We start from the raw sequence: 23,491 nt of genomic DNA on the forward strand, positions 1-23,491 counted from the left end.
TTTCAAAACTTTTATTTCATTCGCAAAATTAATTGACCAAAAATGGTCCCACAAATTAAACATACAAAATTTAAATGCAGGTTAAATACGAAATTGAACCCAAACTTCTGGCGGTGTGACTCTAATACCTTTTCAAACTCAGTTAATTGAGTTCCTTCATTCGGCAACAAAACCTGGTCGTAAAATTAATTTGCCAAATATTGACAATCAAATGAAAATCAAAATTTAAGTGCAGGTTACTTACAAATTAAAGCACAAGCTTCCAGTATCAATAGTTTAAGCTATAAGTTTAGTTAGTGGATTGCGACCACCAATCACTATCTTTAGCTTATAATCAGTCATTGCTTTTTGCAACCCCCATCAATTACTCACACCAGTTTGTTTTCTTTCAATTACAGCAATTTATAGTTTTAATTAAAAAAAAAAATACACATTATATGTATGGAACCAGCTAATGTATAATGTATAATGTATATATCATATATGGTATATATATAATTTCACATATCTGTGTTTTGGGTAAAATCGCCAGGGAAAATCGTACGTTTCACAATTGCTTCGACCACGGATGGGTTTCTGTGTTTCTTTTTGGGACATCTGGGAAGTTTGAGAAGAAAATTCGTTGATGCAAACATTCCTGCTGGGGTTTTGGGTCGCGGTTCCTAATCTTCCGACACATCGCGCAGCGGCTGCTCCGTCGAAGATTCGGCACCACTGGGCGTCTCCTCCTCCTCGGAGTAGTCCTCGTCATGGGTGTGGGTCACCACGGTGGGCGTGGAGGGACGAGTGTGCACAATGGAGCTCTGCAACGAAAGGGGGTTATATTACTCAAGGTTAAAGGTTATCTCAAACAGGAGTTTATCATATATACCCTGGCAGCTTTAACACAAGTAAAATATTCCAGAAATCGATTGTATAGTTTGATTTTATATCAATAAAGCTAAGTAGCTTTTTCACAGAATTTTTCTTTGGTTCCCATAGATTCAAAAAAGGTTATATACAAAAAGCAAAGTTTATATACCCTTGCAGAATATTCTAGAAAAGGATACTTTACTTCTATTTTTAACAAACAGGCTTTGCACTACATTTTTATATGTTTTCTATGACAGCTATATGCTGTCTTTGTCTTATTTTTATAAATTTTAGAATGGTAAACCATCACTATATTTTGCAGCATGTACATTAAAAAGCAACGTTGTTTAATTTTTGTTTCATTTTTTGTTTTGTTTAATTGTTACTATGGAAGCTACATATATGATATGGTCCTCCGATCCGGCCCGCTCTGACTTATATACCTCCTGCATATAAAAAATGATTTTTGGGAAAGTTTTATCCAGAAAGCTTTAAAACTAAGATGCAAATGGACAAACGGACATCGGACGGTGATGCTAGTCAGGAGTACGTATACTTCCTCCAGAAATTGTACCCTCTGCTAGAGCATTAATATATGTTTCGAGATCATCACTTACGGCGCGATGCAAATCCTTGGTGTCCTTGGCCTGCTCGGTGCCGGCCACAATGCGCGCCGGCTCGTCCGGGGAAGATGCTGCCGCCGAGGTGGATCCAGTGACCGCCGAAGGAGCAGGACCAGGTGCCAGCGGAGGCGGAGGCTGGTGGGCCTGGTCGTGGGCCACCGTCGACTCGTGGGGCAGGAGCATGGCCGGAGCGCGGAACATGTACGAGAAGGGGTAGTAGATGAGGTTGAGCAGGGTGGCCGCGTAGACATCGGCATACCGCACCACCTGGCTGGAGAAGAAGGTCTGGCGCGATCCGGAGCGGAAGAGCGAGCCCATCATGCCGTAGGACATGTCCATCTTGTGCGTCACATCGCGGATGCAGGTGCGCAGCTGCGAAATGTCCGGCTTGACCTTGGCACTCGAATCGAGATCCCTGTAGAGATCGCCCAGCTTGATGTCCAGATTCTGGAGCTCCGCAAAAAGCTGACACTCATCCGTCCACACATGCAACTCCCGCACCAATTCGGGCACAATCAAGAATGTGCGCCACCCGCGTATCTTCTTCGATTTGAGAATGTCGCCAAAGATGTGATCGCCCACGTACAGCACATCCTTGCCCTTGGCATTGATGAACTTGGTGAAGAGCTCACAGGAGCCGCCCGAATACACCTGGCCCGGCTGCAACGGTCCAATGTGGGTGCCGATCTTCAGGCCGCCCGTCTTGGTGTCCACCTGTCGCAGAACGGTGCCCTCGTCGAAGAAGAGCGGCTTGCGGGCATCCACCACGATCACATCGAAGTAGGACTTCCAGTCGCGGTGCGGCTCCTCCGGCGTGGCGCCATGTGGGAAGTCGAACAGGTAGGTCATGATCTCGTTGGTGTACGTGTAGTCGCTGTTCGTCAGCATGAACAATTTGGCGCCCGATTCGCGAATGCGCGACAAAACCGTGGGCAAACGCTCATCCTTCTTCACATAGTGTGCCATGTTCTATCGATTAGATCACATTATTAGATTGTTATAGCCATCATACTATCTGACAGATCTGGGAACACTCACCTGCGTGGTGCGACGCTTCAGATCGCCATCGGAATGCACCCAGTCGACGGCGCGACGCACGTCCTGGAAAATCGACTTGTAGGTGAAAAGGAAATCGCCAGCTTTGATGCCGCGCTCAACGCTGTCGGGGGAAAGAGAAAGAAGAGTGGAGAAAGTAGAGAAAGGGGAACAGAAAAGCGGGATAAGTGGACCATAGGTAGCAGATAAAGGGGGGCACTACTCAGTCTAGCACCTTAATAAAAATAGAATAGTATAGCATTTGATAAGCTACCACTACTTGAAGAGTACAGAAATGGGCTATTATCTTAAATTATGTTAACCAATATGTGTTGTTGGATTATAAAATATTGATTATACATTTTGTAAATCATCAAATACTAAGAATTTGAGTACATTTTTATTAATTAAGTGTTAACAAAAAACAACAAAGTCTAATTGCCCTTCATGCCCTACAGTTCGAAATGCATACTACTTAAAATTTTTAAATATATAACAAAAAACACATCTAAACATCTATCGAACTTAGAAGTTCGTTAAGAAAAATAATGGCGGAAATAGTTGGTCTATTAATCTAAACCAGTAAGAAACGTGTTCTAAGTACTTTAGAAATGGATTAAACTCAATCTTACCGCACAAATTCGCTGCTGTTGGTAAAGAAGTCGGTGAGACAGGCCAGAAGATAGGTTTCCGGCAGATTGAAGAGCGTGTTCAGGACATACACACGCGACTCGTCCAGTTTCAAGAACTTGTTGGGATACAGTTCGTACACCTGGTGACTAAAGCAAAGGAGTTTAATAAAGATGTTCGAATTGTGACTCTAAATCTCTATAACTCCACTTACTGCTTGATAAACTCAAAGCCATGAACGCACACCAGAATGTTGCCGTAGGCATCCACTTTCAGCAGATTGCCGTAGAGCGTGTCGAACCACAGGCCGCGAACCGGAAAAGTGGGATCGTATTCGAACTGCAGGATCTCCTTGGGGTAACCCATGGAAACCAGTCGCTCCTTGACCAGATTAAAGCCCAGTTGCTCGTACTGCGGTGACTTGTACTCTGGTTCAAAAGGGTATTTATTAATATTTAGTTGTTTTCAATTAAATATTATTAATTAGTTACCTGCCAGGGTGTAGTCCATGTCAAAGCCATAGTACTTGATGTTCTCCAAATGCAACGATCTGTTCACAAACACTCTGCAAAATAGAAAGGGTATTGTTAAGGTGGTGACTTTATTGTACAAATGTAATTGTTCAAATAATATTGCATACACTTGGGCTTTAAAACGAAAATTCGTTACTACACTAGGGCTTAAACATTTTTATTTTATATATTGGTCTCTTTGAATAATACATTTTACTGGTTGACAGATTTTTTTTCCGATTGGTTTTATGTTACCCCAATTTAATTATTTGTATATAAAAACATTAAAAACATACTTTCAAAAAATACTCTAATGGATAATTATTTGCCTACTTCAAAGAATATATTTTAATTATTATAATTTATAATTTTATTTATATTTTCAGCTTAAATTTATATTTAATCCATTAGATTCTTCTAGAATGTTGTTTTGACGTCGATCGATTCGGCTGATCGTTCGATCTGAAAAGCAAGTCAATGGGTTATCAATCTAGCATGAAACAGGCAAATGAAAGGGCGTGAAAACTCGCCTCGAGTGGGAAATTGCGGCATGGAAATGGCGTGAAAAGCGTGTGACATTCAATTTTTAAACTTTGTCGTTGCGCTTTGATGGTGGAAACTTAAACCCCCTCCCCTCCCCCACCCTCCGGATATTTCCATTTTTTACCAAGCCGGAGGCTGTACTCGGACTCAAATCGCCGCGACTTTGACTGCAACGACAACTGCGGTCAGCAATTAGTGTAGAAAAGTTGTTGTGGGCGGCCCAGGCGCCACCACGCCCCTTTCGCCTTTCGCTAAACTTTGTATGTTTGTGTGTGTGTGTGTGTGTGTGTGTGAGCCACGCCTCTTTGTGGGAAAACTCATTAGCGGGATGAGCGTGGACAAAATGTTTTGGATATACCCTCATTTTTGGGTCTTTTCTGGTTAGGGTTAGTTGATGATTTCGATTTATCATGGTTACATATTTTATGCGGTTAAAACTTTATACACTTGTTTACATATTTTAAACAATTTTAAACCTTTTGCGGAATCAAAAATTCGATTAATCATGGCAAGGGGATTATGCCACAACACCTCCCCCAAAAACAAAAAGAGCATTTCGGTTTCGGTTTTTGTTGCCTAATACCCTATACTTGTCTTTTTTTTTTTTGATTTTGGGGACAGTTTTTTATGTATGCTCTGGGTGTGCATGCTGTGCGTTTATTTATTCTGCTTGTCCCTTTTGGCAATTCTGGTCCACTTGAACATTTGCCAAATAAGCGAAAAAGTTGCATCCTCTTTGGGGCACCAGTTTTCCTCAGCCATCTTTGGACCAAATCCTTTCCTCCTTTTTTAGCCAAACGTTGTTGGTTGATCTTATTCGTGGTGTTGTTGCTTTGACCCTTTTGTTGCTTTTGCTTTTGCTTTCGCCAACCCAAGTTCGAATAGAATGCATAAATCTGAGACAAAACACACGCCACAAAAGGGAACACACACTTTCGCAGCAATAATTAATTTTTCCATTTCCAAGCTGAAGACAGCTTTGCCAATTTTCCAGTCAAGCATGTTGCTGACTTTTAATCGATTTGGGGTTAAGAGGATGGCAAAAATATATTTGATGCTAAAATCTGTGTGTTGTATAAATTTAATAATTGACGCTTTTAAATTAAACATTTAACCATTATTGTAGAACAAATTGACATCAGTATCATTGATATAATGACGACAAACATCGCTATTTCGAGGTCAAAAGCTATAGATCGTCAATTGCTAGGCAAATGATGTACTGTACCACATAATTCCGCCAAAAATCGCAGAGGTGACAAAATAATTATTCAAATTTAATAATTATCTGATATATAGCTATTTAGATTTAACATTTAAATTTATTTAATATATAAGCCATTATTGTGAACATGTTCTTCAAGTAACCCATGCTAAATTATCATTAGCATTACTAATAAATTGGCGATCAAAATTTCAATTATTATATGTACGTACGCAAACTTCTTGACAAACATTGCTATTTCGAGGTCAAAAGCTACAGATTTTCAATTAATGCACCACATATTTCCGCCAAAAATCGCCGAAATGACTAAACGGATTAATTTGGGATGGTCGTGGCTAGAAATAGCCTAATAAATGCATAAATAAATTGTCACTAATCCGCCGTTTGTATGGGTTAATTGTCACTGCCGGCGTATTGCGCGGCGTCAATTAATGCGACTGATTTCACGGATCTAAAAATAAGAACCCATTTGCCTGGGAAATGGTTAGATTGGGTGCCCAGATTATTGATTGCGATGACATTGGCCCATGTTTGCCTTTCGATATACACGGCGGATGAGCAATGTTTGTGCGAGACACAAGTTTTGCCATATTTTCCTAGTGTGATGTGTGTTTACCTTTCATTTGCATTGATAACAAGCCGCGAAATACTGTTTTGCGAATTCAGAGCTCTCAATTCCATTGGCTGAATGCTCAAGTGCGTCAACGAACTGATTGGCAGTGTTTTGTTTACACCGCCAAGCGATGCGATGCGATGTGCTGCGATGCGATCAACATTTTCCAGCGCCAAAAGGTCATCGGTACACATTAGCACCATTCATCACCATATACATATTATATATACCACGCAGTGCACATTAAATACGTATTTTTCTGTTTTTAGTTGATTATATTTATTCATAATCGGTCCATTGACACTGCCTGAATCAGAGCATCCAATTTGAACTTTCTCTAAAGGGACTTATGCTACCAAACTGTTCAGAAATGTTTCTAATATGAGATTTTTTCCTTTTTTTCTTAAAAATAAAATGAATATTATATAGACTAATAGGTTTGTTTTTTTTTGTTTAAGTATGGTTTATTTAAATAGACCTAAAAGTAAACAAAACCTTGAAGGGGGGTAAGGCTTATCTGGGGCAATTCTTATCAATACAGCCAAAGAGACTATAGGTCTAAAATCAACGCTTTAAAAACAATAATAATACTTTGTTGCAAAACAAACCAATTTGTTTCATTCATAAATACCCTTGTTTTTATTGCTTTATTGTGTTTTGAAAAAATACAAAAAATCAACCCAGTCGTTTAAATGTCTGGTATAAATTTACTATTTACTAAAGTAGTATATATAATACATATTTTTTCTTTGCCATAGTAGTTTTCCATAGTTTTTACATAGTTTAGTAAGTAGTAAGTATTGTCTTGAATAAATACACTATTTTTGTTTATTTTTTAAACCGACGAGCTCTAATATTTAGAAAGTTTAATTTTACTGCTTTGGACAGTTTTTCACGAACACAAAGACGAGAAAAATGGTGAAAAAGTTATTGGAAAAAAGATGTAACTGCAATTTAAGGCTTTGTTAATGTTAAATACGCATTTTGTCAAAGGTTAAGAATTGATGTAGCAATAAGAACTGTGGTATCACTATGAATTTGGTTCGGTGCTAGTGAGACTTACGCGTGGTGCGGCTGCTGCAGAAGCCACCACAAGGATGTGGCTGCTCCTCCGGCTCCGGGTGGGATCTTAGTGCCCGTGACAGCTGTCCTGGACATGCCACACTTATTGCCACTGCCACTGCCACTGCCACTCACAGCCGGGGAATCCCCAGTTCTGGAGCAGACCAATGTGACATTCAAACTTCTTGCACAGTTGCCATTAAGCCAATTGTTGTTGTTGTGATTGTTGTGATTGTTGTCACTCAAGTTGTTATTATTATGCATTGTTAACTTGTTTACTTTTCCCGTACAATGTGCAATGAAAATGGTTGGTGGTCAGTGGAAATTGCTTTGCTCAAGTGCGAATTTCCTTTTTGCTTCGCCCTCCCTCTCTCTCTTTCTCTCTCTGTCACGCTCTCTGTCTCCTCTTGGCTGTCGAAAATGGGAATTTATGGCCAAATGCGAATGCTTATCCTTGTGTCAGTATGAGTATATATGCAGTATAGTTTTCGCCCCTCAAACGGATTGGCCCTGCCAGTAAGTCTGCTGCTAGGACTCAAGGATTCTGGGATTGTCAAGTGGAGTTGCCCATGTCCTTGCTGAAGGTTTATTGTGCTGCTGTTGATTAGATTCTGCAGCATCCCAGGGAGCAGAGCACATAATGGCCATAACTCACCGCCCCAGCCCCAAATTGCATTCGCTTGTTAAATCAAAATTCATATCATGCCAATGCTAGTTTATCAATTTGCTTCTCACTTCATCCCCCTTGAATGTCCATCCGTACCATCCGCCTTTTATACTTTGGACACGTGGATGCCGCTGGCCAACGTTGCGTATGCGTCATGCTACGTTATTCCCACAGTTGCATTTCTATTTCAGTACACCATCAGAAAACACCCGCACACCATAGCCATCGCCATCGTCATCGTCATCATCACCATCATCATCATCATTATCGTTCTTCTAACTGGCAACTGGCAACTGGCAACTTGCAATTGCAATTGAGACATTTCAGCTCCAGCTGCTGACGTCGTTCAGTTGCCACGTGCCACCGCTCTTTGGACAAAAACCTGAGCAATGCGATTCCAGTGGGGATAATAACTAACCAGTGTACAGGTGGTACACAAAAGACAACAATTGGCGGCCAATCAGCACAGTAGCACCCCCATCCATCGCAGAGCTAAAAACCGGGCAAAGAGGCCATCAATAATGATAAACTTACTATCAACAATCGCGCGGAAGCACTGATTAGACACTCAACAACTTCTGACAATTAAAATTGAAGTAGCTTTTATCAAGCAAATACTTTGAAAGTATTTCAAAATGTTAACTACTTGTTTGAATATAAATTGGGCTACTAATTGCACTTAATAAATGTCAAGTAATTTGGCTTAGCTTATAAGTTATTGTAATATGAGGTTTGATTTGTATGTAAAGCTCAGCAAATGCAGATGAACTCTACGGAATTTTGTATGGCAATCCCCTCTTAAATTCAGTTTTATTTAAAAACTTGGAAAGTGTTTTAAATAAACTACTTATAGCTGTACATAAATCTATTCTATTCTATTCTATTCAAAGGGAGATTAATTTAAAAAATTAACTATCTTTAACTTGTTGTGTTTAAAGCAATCCCTTCTTTAATTTCAGGATATCGTTAACTGATTGCCTTACAAAAAGGCCTTGAGCTATAAACCAGTATCAACAGAGTAATAATCAACAAGTCTTTATTGTTGCGGTTAAGCTCTTTCTATCCCCGGGCCATTCAATTGATAAGTGAGAGCTCTTTAAATTCAATTATATCCGTATCGGCAATTCCCGCAGTCCCTTACCCTGAAATCACGAGGCCGAAACTCAATTCAACCACAAGGTCGTGTCAGAATCTTGTAAGAGGTCCTTTTGGTGTTTTCGGCTCCAATTAAAATCAAAATGGCAAACAAAGGCAGCTGAGGTGTGGCCAATTCTCAGGAGGAGTAGAAGGCATCCCAGTATCCCAGTATCCCAGAATCCGAAAATCGCATCATCAAGGCTTCCGGCCAACGAGCAGCGGTCACCTATGTGGTCCAGGGCGACGCAATTGGGCGATAATTGACTTAATAAGCATAACCACAAAACCAAATAGCACTGCCCAACACGCACATACACATTTGTGGACATAAGAGAAGCACATGTGCTGTTGTTACACTGGACAGCAGGAAAGTGGGAATTGGGAATTGGGAGATGTTGTGGCGAAAACTCCTCGTCCTTATATTAATCTACCACAATAAAAATATCGCTTACAATAAACAAGTAACTAGAGTTCCTCGTTTTGGATAAGTTTATAAAACTTAATGGACAATATAATAATGTTATAGAAAACAGCAACACAATTTTGAAATATGTAGATAAGATTCTAATCTAAAAATCATAAATATTCTTCTCTGTTTTTTTGCTTATTTAAAACGAGTTTAAATAATGAACATATTTCTTTCGGAATATAAGAAAACCATTAATATTGAACAAAGGATTTCTTTAACATTAATCCATAGTTTAGCTGACTAGTGTCCGGCTGGCCGTAGCACTGGGACAAAGCAATTCGCGTTCATTTCCGACACGAGTTTACGTCTAATTAAGACCTTAATTGCCATCCACACACACACACAAACACTTGCGGAAAAAGAAAGAAATTGAAGGCGTTGGGTGGGTGGGAAGAAAGTGGTCGGTGGTTTAGGAGCTGGGAGATCTTGGCACACTCGAACAACACACGACTACATTAATCGAATCCTGGAAACTACTGAGAAAGCGGAGGAAAATCGCCCGGACTGCGCTCGAACCTAAAGTGAACTGAGCCCCCCGACAAATAAATAAGCGTAATCCAAAGCTAACCGACGTACCGTGCACCATCTATTTGGAACCAACCTTCCGAACTGCTGGGGTTGCTCAGACCCATCATAGTCATGCGTGGCACACCAATTTTATGTGCTCTCCTGTCGGCGGTGCTTCTCTTTTAATACACTTGCAGAGGGCATTATAATTTCAGTCAATCGTTTGCAACGCAGACCCTATAAAGTAGCACATATACGCAAACTAGTCCCTTATTTATAAAGCTATTTGAAGAAAACATTCCCGGGATTGCAGGATCGGCTGACTATTTTATGCAACTCCCATGGCAACACTTTTTCATAGCGATGGTTGTATTTTTATAAAAATCGGACATCAGCTGTCATAAGAAAGATTAAAAAAGTCAGCAGAAAATCGACATATATATAGTCTTTCTCTAGAATACTTTTGTAATACCTGCAAGGGTATATAGAAGTCTGCTTGCCAATGCCAACTTCTTTTTTTTTTGTATTTTTTCTGTTTTTTTTTTTTCGATGGAGGCGGCTTTAGTAAACACTTTCAATTTCATTGTCTGGGGGCTTCATCGCGTGCGACCTTGACAGACCGCTGAAGGGTTCTCGGGGATGGATGGTTGGATGGGTGGATGGATGAATGGGTGCCCCCCCAACTGATTGAGGGCGGTTTAGCATGTGAAAACACCGGACATAATTAGGCAACGAGGGCTGAACCTCGGCCCCCTACTATACTACACTACTTTGCAGCCCCTGCGATGCTGTGGCGCTCAATTTGATCTAAACGAACTTAATCAAATTGCATTGTGCTGAGGTTAATCCAATTTCAGAGACCCCCTGCTAACGACCGAGATGAAAGACAAGCCGCCAGTTTCGTATTCCCGGTATGTATTTAGCTTTGCTTCATTGATGGCCGCTTGCGAGTTCCGCTTTGGGCAAATTCAAATTGTCCTTTAGCCGTCCAAGTTCTGGTTCTTGATATCCTTATCCGGGGGGGCCATGGTCATCGGCTTCAAATACTGGAAGGGATCGGGCCTGGTCCGGGATTCGTTGATGATTGAGTCCACCTTCTCCAAACGATGCAAAATGGCACGCATATGGGCGGCCGCCTCCTGAATCTTGGACCTCACAACAGGAGCTAGTGGAGTTCTTGGGACCGAGGTTTTGGGATGGAAATGGGGCTTGCGCTTGTAATAGCGAAGGGTTAGGACGGGTTTTGGTTCTTTGTGGGGCAGATAGCTCAGCCAAATCAGCAAGGACACAGGCTTCTTACTCTGGGGCAAAGGCATCGTCACTGTTCAGTCTCTGCGTTCAGAATGAATTTTCTTTTTTGACAATTAACTTGGGCAAGGTTTGACATTCTACAACTAGTATATGGTTTTAGGACTGCCACCCATTGTGGTATTAAGGATTGCCCTGAAACTATATTAACTATGTTGCCAAATTTATGAAATATAGATTTAATCCATTTATGATATATAAAAGAAAACTTAACATATCAAGTTTCCTGTGAAAATTTATGTATATGTATAATATTTTAAGCAATCTTAACTTCAAGTTACAAGTAAGAACTAAAGAGCTGAAATACAGAAGTGTTTAAAAAAAATTTCATGAATACGATAGTTCCAGCGACCAGCATTTCAATTTCAACACTAAACTATAACTATCAACACACAAAAACTAAGGTTTCAACCTTTTCGTTCTCTTTTCTTAATTATTTTTAAAAAGAACTAGAAAAATTGATTAAAATGGACTTTCAGAAAAGGTGTCTCAACGATTTTTAGTTGGAGTAAGCCACGCAAGAGTGACCAGCGTACAATGTACAACAACGAAATACAACAATGTGACCATCGCAGAAAAGCCGGAAGAAGTTCGCTGACATTTTGAAGCCTTTCAACCAGAAAACCACAATCCCCGCCCAAACACGCGCTTAGAACATTGTTAAATGCCAAGTTGCTGTCAACTGTTGGCAAACTATTTCCACCTGAAGATGAAGAAAGGAGCTCTAGCTCCAGCTCCAGTTCCTGCTGCAAATCCTTTAGCCGCAACTTCAGCTTCAGTCCCCGCCACACGTGCGGCACGCATTGCCAACGCTTAGTCAAAGGAGCAAACTGTTATTTGCATTTTAATGATGCAACGCCAAGGCGAATCGCATCGCATCGCATCGCATCGCATCATCAAGGCCACTGAAACAGAGGGCCACGCCCACCAATCATCTGCTGTCAGTTTGCATAGAAGAGATAAACAAAAGTCGCGGCATAATCGAGAGCGAAATGATAAATTAAATTCTACATTGACCACAAAATGTGTCCCTCCTCGCTGTTTAAATACTAACATATACATATATGCAGATATATGTGCAATTGCAAATACGGGGAGATTTCCAATTTGCAAATGTGACATTTGCCGCAAATTTTGTTTATTCACTGACATATCCCATTAATCAAATAATTTAGGCTGCGTCCAATCAAAACATAATCAGACACGGGCGTCGTAGTGGGCGTGGCACGACCTGACCTTGACTTTGATTTTGGATGGGCGGCTTTAAGTGGAAAAGTCTGCTGCTGGCAGCAAAAGTAATAAGTATGGTTCCTAATAAACAGAAGTGATTAAAATAATAGTGTTTTTAGAAATGCAAGTTAAAAATTGTAATATTTAAGTTTTATAACACAGCTGTTTTTGCCTATTTCATCGGGAAAGTCTTTAAAAATCTTTTTTTTCTAGTTCTTTGTACGCATATGTTAAATATTCATACATCTTTATGGCCGCTTCAGTTTTCTTTATTCTTTGTCTTTAAAATAAAAAAAAAGAAACACTCATTTGTTGAAATTGTTTGTTTAGCATTATTCAGAAAATGATTCACAAGTTCAAAACTATGTAAGACCTCTTTTTTCTGTTTTTTAATACATTTTTGCTTATAATTCTACGAATTGGTACTGAGGCTCTACCATAAAACATTTTTTTTAAAGGAAAACAATGAAATGTTGTAAAATTTATTCCTACGAACATAAAAATTACTTATTAACGTAGTACACTTTGCAAGTGCATGGGCTGGTATGTGCATAAATTAGCCATTGCAACCGGCCGGCCACAAATAATAATAATAATAAGTTTGGCCAAAAAGTTGTCACAATTAAATTGGAAAAGCCAGTGGCATCTGTGCTTCTGCGTGTGTGTGTGTGTGCGTGTGTGTGTGGGGGGGAAAAAGGCAGCTCGTTTTAAAATAAATTTAGCATGTGAATTCGAATGAAATGCAAATTGCATTAAAGTTTTTCCTGCTGTGGCTGCTGCAGTGGCTCCTGCCCCATTTCCATGGCCACAGAGACCCCTTTTCGCTCGTTACCCCCTCCGATTTCTTTGTCCATTCTCCATTTGGCTGTCGAGAATGTTCGCGGCGTTTCCGTTTCCGGCTACGCAATAAAAGTTGCCAGCTACGTGACCCCCGCGGAGGCGAAAGGACCAGGAGACCAGGAGGTCGTGTCTGATTTAAGACAATCATGGGAAACGCGGCGCAAAAGGTGAAGTTGGCCAAAGCCAAAGGTACAAAGAGCAGACAACATTGTTTGCATTCGAAAGCGCCAAAGGGACAGAAGGGGTTAAGAGCATGGGGTCACGTAGCTGCATCTGAATTAAAGCCAGATAGTTGGCGCCTTGAGAAACTTTTGCCAACTCACCAATGTGAAACATAAATATGCCAATTTAACCCCAGCTCTCTAGCTAGCTGGCCCAGCTAATCTGCACTGATTGCAGCCGGAGATTAGCCTGGCGACGGAGATTCATTATGTGAATTGCCGCGTTGACAGCCAGAAATTTGCATTAATTGACTCACAAGCGAAGAAATCAAATAACACGAAATTAAATGATCGAACGATGGGTGGGAGAATAAAAAAAAAGGGGGAGGGAGGGTCACCATTGGCGGCAATTAGGCAGCCTGCCAACTAAATTAGGGGAAACGTAAAAGGTATGTTTTTGTGTGGCATGGTCAAGGCCGTGTTCATAACTGTAAACAGCAGTTGGGCTTGTCAAATAGTCAACACCTTCCCCTTTTCCCAACTTATGTAACCACTTGACCACTTGACCCCATAAAGTATGACCCTCAAAATCATAGAGATAAGAACCCTTCGTATCGCATTGAAAAGCTCGGTAAACCCAGCGAGATGATCAAAGGTTTGCCCCACACATTTTTGCACTATATTTTCATGCTAATAAACCAACTCGTATATCATTGCTATTCGCTAGCCCGTGTGACTCAGAGTGAGAAGAAGATAAGGGTGCATGATTCAATCAAGATTACAAATAAGAGATACCACATACCATGACCTTAGTAGCAAAAATAAACTCTCTATATTTCACAATGTGCCGTATGGGTTATGTAATCCCACAAATTGATCTGCTATAAACGAGCACTAAGCTTATCGAATTTAATATTCATAGTGCAGGCTTTGTTTAGGCACAATTAAATTGAGCTATTATCTCTTCAGCTAATTAATGAGGCGCACAACTTGATCTAAAAGCTTAAAGTGTGATTTTTTCTTACAATTATTGAAAACAAAAATTTGTTTAACAGATTCCCTAATAGGTAGCTACTACAAAGCGAAAGCATTGTTTGTACACTTTTCACGTTTGTCATATTCTATTACACGTTTCAGAATCAAGAATCTTCTATGTATTAATAGAATAAAAATAAGTTATTCTGGAACGTACTTTTTGAATGACGTTGGAAGCATTATATTTCTGTTATTAGTTACATTTTGTTCCCTGTTTGATTGACTTGTAGAGATAAGGCTGATCTGTATGATCTGTGTGATACTTTCGAGAGTATCTCTTACTACGAAATGGTTTAAGTTGATATCCTTAAGTCAAACAATACTTAATGCATAACTCATTGATCGATCTAGAATATTCGGTCTTACTGCCATTTAAAACTTTAAATGTTTCATAGATTTTCATTTTCAAGTATTATGTATTATGTTAATCTAGGGGTATTTCTTACTAGAGAGAATCGCTCGTCTTAAACGCAATATTCTAAACTTATGTCTACTCGAATATTCTGAATGTAAGAAATTGTCTGGAAATAATGTTCTCAATTGCCTTTTGAATTTTAAAATTGATCATTATTTGCGTAGTTCCAGTCTAAAGAGCTTGCCTTAGCTAAGACTCTTGTAAAACTTCCAGGTGGTATTATTTTTCGTATTACCGCTCACCTGTGACCCAGTTCGCGCTTGTGTCCGTGGTAATTGCCGAGCGCATCTCCGCCCAGCGCCAGTCCGTTGAGCACCGACTGATCCATGTCCGTTTCGCCGATCGTCTGCGTGCGTTCCCGTTCCCTTTCCCGTTCGCGTTCCCGCTTTGCGATCGTGGAAGAGTTGATGCCGGGACTGGAAGTGAAGCTCGGGCTGGAGATCGGACTGGAACTCGGACTGGAGCTGGAATGTTTCTGCAACGGATTCTGCTTTTGCAGCGGATTCTGCTTTTGCAGCTGCTGTTCTTGCTTTTGCTGCTGCTGCTGTGGTTGTTGTTGTTGCTTTGGCTGTGGCATCTTGGCGGTGCCGCGGATTACAAGGCCACAAACGGTGCGCCGCGTCGCTGCTGCTGCTGCTGCTGCTGATAAAGCTCTTTCGCCCGGTGGGAGTGCCAAATGGGTGGAGGGAGAGGGGCGCGCGATAAGTATCTTATCAGCTGTTTTCGGCGGACGACTACGTCACCGAGATCTGGAGTTTGGAATGATATCTGAATGAAGATCGTGCGTGGCAGCGCGGTACACTCTTTGTCGCTGATCGTTTGGGTAAGAAAACAAAAAAAAAACAAAAAAGTTTTGGGATTTCGGTTTCGATTCCGATACGTATTTGGATTTGGATTTTCCTCGATTCAATTGGCTCAGGGCGAACGAAATTCCAACGATTTCGGTCAACGTTCGAATTTCAACTGAAAGTGCAATGTGGAAATGGGAATGGAGGAAGGAAGCGGCGGCAGAGCAGAGAGCGCCAGAGCGCTAGAGCGCCAAAAAAGAGAGAGTCGCAAACTCTCTCCGTTTCCGAACTGGCGGCAGAGCGTCGGCGTCGAAAGCTTTGCTCTTTCTCGTTCGCCCTCTCTCTACCCCGCTCTCTTTCTCACGTTCTCTCTCTGTGTCTAGCCCCCCTCTTGCTGTTTTTGTAGTTGTTGCCGTGGACGGTGTCAACGTAGACCGTTCAGTTGTTGTTTTGATGCCTTTTATGCAATAAACAAAAAAATGTTTTCTACTTTGTTTTGCTACCCATTACACGGTGAGGGGATGATAGGCGATCACCAAACAAAGTAGCTCAATTAGAAAGGAACAGATGTACATACGTTTGTATACCAATCTGAGTTCCGCATTTTAACACGTCTTTCAAATAAAATTCTTATTCAAATTATATCTGTGTTTGTTTTCATTTTATCTATGAAAGAAGGGGCAAGAAAAAGGGAACGTTTGCTCTGGTAACACAGACAATTTAATGTCAAAAATGAATGTTCTTTTAATATATTTTATTTATCAAATACTGAAACATAGATCCCAATAAAAAATTGGAAAGAAAAATAAAATGAAGTGAAAAGTGATCATATTCACAACGAATTTTGATTCCGTGTACTGGGTATCAACTGTTCGTCACACCCCGCTCTCTTGTTTATCTTCACGCCCTGCTTGCTCACTCAAAAATAGCTCCAATAGCCAAACTACAACAAATAAGCCAAACAAAACAACTACAAAGACTACACCCACTTGTGCGCATGGAAATTTTAGTGTGCCAGTCTTGGAAATGCTTGGAAAGCGGCAAAGAAATGAAATTATGCACACAAAAGTGAGCCACACACGCACACAGCGGTGGTTGAGGAAATAGTTGTGGATTAGGCGAAATATTTCCTTATCATTTTGGTAAAAACAAGTGGCTTACACGGAAAGAAAAGGTCTCTGGGCTAAGTTATCATTTAATCTATTATAATAGTCATTTCCGCATCGAATGAGTTGGGGTCACCAGCACTTCGAATCCTCGCTAAATTCAATAAGATCAAGGTTTGTCAAACCTTTTTCAGTTTAGTGAGTGAAATTAAAAGCGGGTTATACAATTTTTTAAATTTTATATAATTGAATGGCAAAAATTGTTGTAAATTAAAACAAATTAAATACAACTTAAGAGCCAAGTGAATACCAAAACTTTTTAAGCTCAAATGCTGGTCTGGGCCATTTAAATATTTAAAAAATCGGGATTGCAAAATGATTCCGGTTTGAAAGACAATTGAACCATCGACAATCATCCCTAGCAAACACTCTTCTGGATTGTGGGTAGGAATTTAGTTATTAGAAATCATTTTCGTTTGACAGTACACTTGCTGTGCTCTCAACTGTACGAAAATAGTTATGTGGCACACTCTTACTACTTATGGCTATGTGGCCCACGCCCCCAGCAGGCAACAAGCTCCAATAAGTGACAGACACTGAGAGAAAAACAGAATATAATTACCCAAGTTGAGATTCATAAAAAAAATACGATTTCCCACCAAAAATAATGAAAAGATTTTTTAAATGTATTTTTTCTAGTTTTTTTTTATAAGAAATAAAATAAAATTTTTGCTCAGTGTATTTGCTAATGCGTGGGGGTTTGCGACTTGGCTAAGTGGAATTTTTTGTGGGTTCGACTTTTCAAAGAGATTCCACTGGGCGATACAGATACACAGATAGGCGATCGAACGCTCTCGATTTGCCAGCGGCATTGACAGCCCATAAATCCATTCGATTTTGTACAAACATATGTATATGCAAATCCCTGTGACACCTCTGAATAGCAGCAGCATAAACAGCATAGATATGGCCAGGTTTACCATTCATACATATATATATGCGCGCATTAGTTATGGGCTCAATTATAATGTTGATGGGCGCGGCGGCGTTCATGAATATTTCATCAGCCATTTGCATATTCATTGCCATGTTCATATTCCATAAAACCATATTTCATCTCGCATTTCAGGTGACTTTGGTTAGGGGATCTTTATCGATCAGCCCAGCTGGGCCCTTATATAAATAGGCATAGGCCTTTCTTCCATACTGCCCACTCACTTAACACCTTTTTCGAAAAGTCGTGCCCAAATACAGAGTTAAATATTCTTGAAAATTATTGCTTACACTTTGCATCGTGTCAATGTCAACAGACTCAGACACAAACACATATGTATGTACATATGTACATACATGGGTTGAGATAAACGCATACTGCAGTTGCTGTTGACACTCGAGTGGCTAAAAGTGCCCACTCACTTGAATCTACGCCTAACAAGCAATTCAGTCGTACCTCCCCACTGCGCCCACCACCCTCTAGCTCCTCACCCGCCACCCCCCACCCTTTTGCGACCAACACCACCCCCTCCCTCAGCAAACCATCAAACAACTAAAACCGGGCGATAATGGGCAGCGTCACAAAATATTGTAATCAGCAAAAACAAAAATGGCAAAAAAACACGATGGGCGACAAAAAATTATAATCAAGAAGACCTGTGTACCCTGGAAATTCTTTACAAACATATTCCGATGTCTAATTTTATCAGACGATAAAGATTTTAATTGGATAGCTTTAAAGCTATGATATGATCATTATTTTTCTTAATACCTGATGCATTCTAAATTCAGCTTGCAACAGATTTTGTAAAAATTGCGCTGTATTGAGATCAGTAATAATAAATTACATATCTGCTAGATATGCTTTTATATAATAGTACAATTTGTACTTTATTAATTTGTATTTATTTCCATTTGATAGAGCCCTATACACCCAAAATTCCTGGCTAGACTAATGGGCAGGCACTATCAACGTCAGGTTGTCAAGCGAGCGTCCCCATTTCGTGTGGATTAACTAGCTAGTCGTTGTTTTTACGCTTGTTGTTGTTTTGGCTGCGAGATAAGACGATAAGGTCGTAGAATACCGTTCGCACTTGGCATTGACCATGGTATATGGGTGTATGGACTCTCTTTACTTGGAAATCTCTCTTGTATTAACATCGTTTACACTGATCAAAAGAGGGTTTAATGGAATTCCAAATTTGCAAAGCCAAAGACAGCAATTTTCTTTTTCCAAAAAACAATAAATATTTGACAAGATCATTATAGCATTGAAATTTAAAGTCCAAAATGTTATTTTAAAACGAACTCTAATTTATGAATTGACATTATATTCATTTTTATTTTTAATTTGGGTTATTAATATTATACGGATGTATTCATTCTGTGTGTGTAACAATCAGGTTTTTCATTTTAATTGGCTTCCTTACAGGTTTTTGAAATGATTTTTTTCTCTATCGAAACTGACCTACTCGAAGGCTTGTTAACTCCTTTTTGTTCGACTCACCTGTGGGCCGCTTGGCGGTAATACTTCTTGGGCAGGGCCGAGGCTGAGCTGGGTCCCGGGGTATTCGGTGCCGAATCACTCATGTCGCACTGAAAAAGAGTCGAAAATCGGAAAATTAATGAGCAGCCGTATCTGCCTCCCACACACAAACAAACTCACACGCTGCGAATTTTAAAGTAGGAAAATTGAAAATTGAAAACGAGAATGGGGATATGGGGATATGGGGATATGAGGATGAGGCTGAAATTGAGAACGCAGGCAGTGCAGGCAAAGCAATCAAAGTGCTTGGAACAAAAACAATAAAATATATATATATATGTGAAGTAGGGATGGGGAGGGGAGTGCAGTGCTGGGTGGTGGCAACTCTGGCCAACCTCCTTTGACTGACACAATTGGCACAAGTTTAATGAGTTTTGCTGCAACTGATTGATATGCTGCTGTCGCAGCGACCTCATCCTACTATTCCTTTCACACAGAGCTCAAAATGCGTTCTAGTTTTTAAAATTTAAATTATGCTTATACTTAAATCAAGTGTAATTAGATACGCACATGTTAAAGTACGTTCTTCTTTAGTTACTTTGCTTCTATTTTTAGGATTATATATTTGTAGGCTTTTATCTAAAATGTTACTCTTATCTTTAAATATGTTTAGAAGTATCTTTATTGTTATACGATTATGCTACCTAATTTTCTACTATTTATACAAATCATACATTTTGAAGACTTCTGTCTAAATATGTGTAGATCATAAAATTATCTTGAAATACACTCTTTGTTTTGAAATATAGGTATTTATTACTGAAGAATGTTTATTTGAATCACAAAAATGAGTTTTCTTTTACTGTTTCTTATATCCTGAATTAGTTTCTGTTGGATTTCCCTCAGTGTACTTACTTGGTAGGGCGGTAGGTCGCAATAGTCCCTTTCGAAGGACTTGTTCGGATCCTGCGGCTGAGTATCTTCGCTGGGCGTGGCCTGCATTTTGCCTAAACTGGCATAGAAGCAACTTAACTTAAGACTGTTGCTGCAACGGCTGCTGCTGTTGTTGTGACTTCGCCGGCAATTTGTGACACCAATGTGAATGGGGCGGATCCTTGGGTGGAAGTTACCTTGCGAATTAGCCTTAGCCCTGCTGATGGTTTCGCTGTTTTCACCCGATTTCTGGGACAGTAGCCTCAGCTGAACAATAGCGACTTTGGCTGTGTGATTTGGATATCTTAAGGTGGCTGTTGTTTCGGATCTGCTTGTTAATTGGCCGTACTGCAAAGTGTTTGTTAAACGGCGTAAGTTTCTCATTGCCAACTTAACAAAGGGTGTGTGCGTGTGTTCGTGTGTGTGGAAACAAACTAAGAATGCAATTGTGTGTGTAGGTGTATTCGTGAGTGTGAGAAAACAAACAAGCAATTTAAATCTTAAATATAGATGTTCACATACCTGGTACTCAGAAAATTAATCAGAATAACACTATTATCTTAAGTTAGAAATAAATAAGGTAATGATCATTTGATCGATATGAACTTATGTAAATGGGTGTAAAGCTTTTAAAATTGGAATGCGGTATTCTATAGCTTGTGATAATTTTGTTTTATGTATTTTTTATTTCTACCTAAAATAGTGTTCATGTAACTTTTCAACGAGTACCTGGTGTTTTTAAAACTAGCCCAAAAGTAGGCAACCTATTTGTTTATTTTGTTGGGTGCGTGCGTTCAAGCTTATTTATCGTGTTTTTGCCACTGTTGTTTGTGCTGCGTAATTGCAGAAAACAAGTTTTTGTTGTTGCTGCTGGTGCTGCAAGGTGCCGGTAAGGTAAAAATCACATGACACCACCCCACCAATCACACATATCGATCTATCAAAGGCCGGTCATAGGGCAAACAACCGGAGAAAGTAACGCCAAGGGGGCGGTGGCTCTAAATATACATATGCCCGCATGCATATCCATATCCATATCCATATCCATTGGTCGGCAGCAGCAGCAGCAGCAGTAACAACATGACTCATCTTTTGGGCCACAAAGGCAAGAAAGCAGAACAAAAAGTACCAGGTTTTGGGAGGTACATATGTAATTACCTTCTAGCTGTCTGGATTCTACGATAACTATGGTGAGTTTTTGGGTTTCTCAGGGTTTAATTGCCCAACTATTCCAGCTATTTTTGCACTCACGCACGCGGCCACGATTTCATAACACACACACAACACTGCCCGGATGATTTTCGGCGTTTTCAAAAGTTTTCCAAAATTTCCATCACACACAAAATAATGAGCGGCCAGCTATTCTTTCTTCGGTTGGACTCGTTTTTCTTTTTGTATTTTTTTTTTGTCTATTTTCGTGGCGCTGCGACCGCTTTACCGACTGCTTTTCCGCTTGTTTTTCTGCCAGATGATGCGATGTTTAGCATATCAACAATTTTGCTTTCCCTTCGATTTTCGTTTACATTTTGGCCCGCAATTCTGACAGTTGGAGCGCAGGCGCTCTAATTTCATTCACTCTCTCTCGCAGATAAAAAGCCGATAAGGCAGACAGCAAAATGTGGATTTTGGAGAGCAAAGAGTGAATGAACATGCAGTTGCCGGCAAAAAAGCTCCAGGTTGTTTGTAAACAATGCGGCACTTTCCTAACACCTGGCAATGCTGGACAGCTAAATTTGGCGCGCATTGTTAGTTATTCAAAATGTGCGTTTTAAGAGGAATAGTATACCTTTTAGATCTAGCTAACCCTAAAATATTTAAAATAATACCACTTTGCCGTTGAGTAAACTCTTTACGCAACTCCGGTTTTTATCAAAGCACTGGAAAATGTTCGAAATTTGGAACGTCATGCCTTATTGAATCGTAATATAACCCCTCAAAAAAATTTGACATTTTTGCAACACAATAGTTTTTCAAATTCGACCAAGCATAATTACGAATTTTAAACAAAAAATGTTTCTATATTCTAAAAATGTCGTAAGCAGCAATATCTGGCAGCTACTACAAAATAAGCTGTGAATGAGTCTATATAATATATATATAAACTATAATTTATGGTTATTAAAACCATTTTGATATAAAATGAAATCATTTCCATAGTAAATGGTAAGCCATTAACGACAGACTTCGTCAGACATCTTCAAGCAGCTTCTACAAAATGTGAATATTTTGTGAAAATGCCATTTGTTCAATTACCTTTTCGCTATAAATTGTTATGCACACAAAAAAATAGTTAAGTTTTTATTAAATAGTGGGACAAAATAGTGGAACAAAAACAAAATGCATAAAAAATCGTAGAGTAATGAAATAACTTTTTTCGTATGTTTATTTTACTTATACAATTTGTTGGCGTGTGCGCACTTAGACTGAAACCCAACAACAATATATTTAAGAAAAATAAAATATTAAAGTAACAATTTTACTAAGTTGGTTTTACATTTAACAATTTTTTGTGTGTACATATGTTAGCGACAGATTTGCAGGCACTTCACGTACCGTGACTTTGTTATTTAAGATTCAACTTCTGGAGTCTCCTTCCTTCGCAATCTTAGCTGCAACAATCTTTTCTGCTTCCTCTAAAATTTCATCCCTGTTCTTTTTCTATTTTTTTTCCTCTCACCTTTCCGCTTAAGTTGCGCCAATAAATTTGTGCGCCTTCAATGCTTTTAGTGCTCTACGGATTACCACACCTGCAGCCACCGCCCTCGCTCCATTTCCGCGTCTTTGAAGCCTTGCACTTCCTCTGCTCCGGTGTTGGTCAAGTGGGAAGTGGTATTCCCTACTTGGCCAATGGCCATTGACCATCATCATCATCGTCAGCATTAGCGTCATCAGCGACTTACGCAACGCTCTTTATCAGCGAGTGCACACTGCCGATTTATGTGTATTAAATATTTGTATTTATTTTAAACATTTTTTTCCATAAACTTATAATTTTGCCAATTACAAATAATGTAACAGCTTAATACAATTAAGCTTTAAGAATTGAATTTGCCTTTAATTTTTAGTTCAAATATATCCTTATTATACAAGTTTAATACTTTTAATCTAATTTAATAATTTATTTTATTATTTATTATTTATTTACTATTATTTATATTTTAATAAATTTAATAGTTTTCATATAATGGCAAGCCATATCTGAAAACAGTTATTTGTAAGTTTTTTATTTTTTAATTTGTTTATTATTTATATATGTATAAAAATAGGCTTATTAAAGCTATATTGAACTCAAAAAAATCGAGTTCTGATTTATGGATTAAC

General features: G+C 39.4%; 1 protein-coding gene across 4 annotated transcripts; it reads right to left on the bottom strand.

Annotated features, from left to right (window-relative positions):
* Nucleotides 1-377: 377 nt before the first annotated feature.
* Nucleotides 378-21,660, bottom strand: LOC108136474 (cytosolic purine 5'-nucleotidase). 4 transcript variants are annotated; one of them, XM_017257678.2, is made up of 8 exons: nt 21,329-21,660; nt 19,259-19,347; nt 3,632-3,705; nt 3,355-3,568; nt 3,143-3,289; nt 2,514-2,634; nt 1,470-2,444; nt 378-803 (listed from the first exon to the last, which is right to left on the bottom strand). In XM_017257678.2, the coding sequence occupies exons 2-8, from the start codon at nt 19,339-19,341 to the stop codon at nt 663-665; spliced, it is 1,755 nt and encodes a 584-aa protein (XP_017113167.1). In that variant the 5' UTR covers nt 19,342-19,347; nt 21,329-21,660; the 3' UTR covers nt 378-662. The 4 variants fall into 4 exon arrangements, with proteins under 4 accessions (XP_017113167.1, XP_017113164.1, XP_017113165.1 ...); XM_017257675.2 differs by lacking the exon at nt 21,329-21,660 and adding an exon at nt 20,153-20,569; XM_017257676.2 differs by lacking the exons at nt 19,259-19,347; nt 21,329-21,660 and adding an exon at nt 15,107-15,832.
* Nucleotides 21,661-23,491: the final 1,831 nt, after the last annotated feature.

The sequence above is a fragment of the Drosophila elegans genome, unplaced genomic scaffold (assembly GCF_018152505.1).
Source record: "Drosophila elegans isolate 14027-0461.03 unplaced genomic scaffold, ASM1815250v1 contig_149, whole genome shotgun sequence".
NCBI classification, from domain to species: Eukaryota; Metazoa; Arthropoda; class Insecta; order Diptera; family Drosophilidae; genus Drosophila; species Drosophila elegans.

What these genes read in the sequence shown, in the direction of transcription:
- LOC108136474 (XM_017257675.2), bottom strand. Translation starts at nt 20,554, where the DNA reads ATGAGAAACTTACGCCGTTTAACAAACACTTTGCAGTACGGCCAATTA. An exon ending in CATGGACTACACCCTGGCAG is followed by an intron (nt 3,569 to 3,631) that starts GTAACTAATTAA and finishes CTTTTGAACCAG; the next exon opens with AGTACAAGTCACCGCAGTAC. An exon ending in TGAAGCGTCGCACCACGCAG is followed by an intron (nt 2,445 to 2,513) that starts GTGAGTGTTCCC and finishes TCTAATCGATAG; the next exon opens with AACATGGCACACTATGTGAA.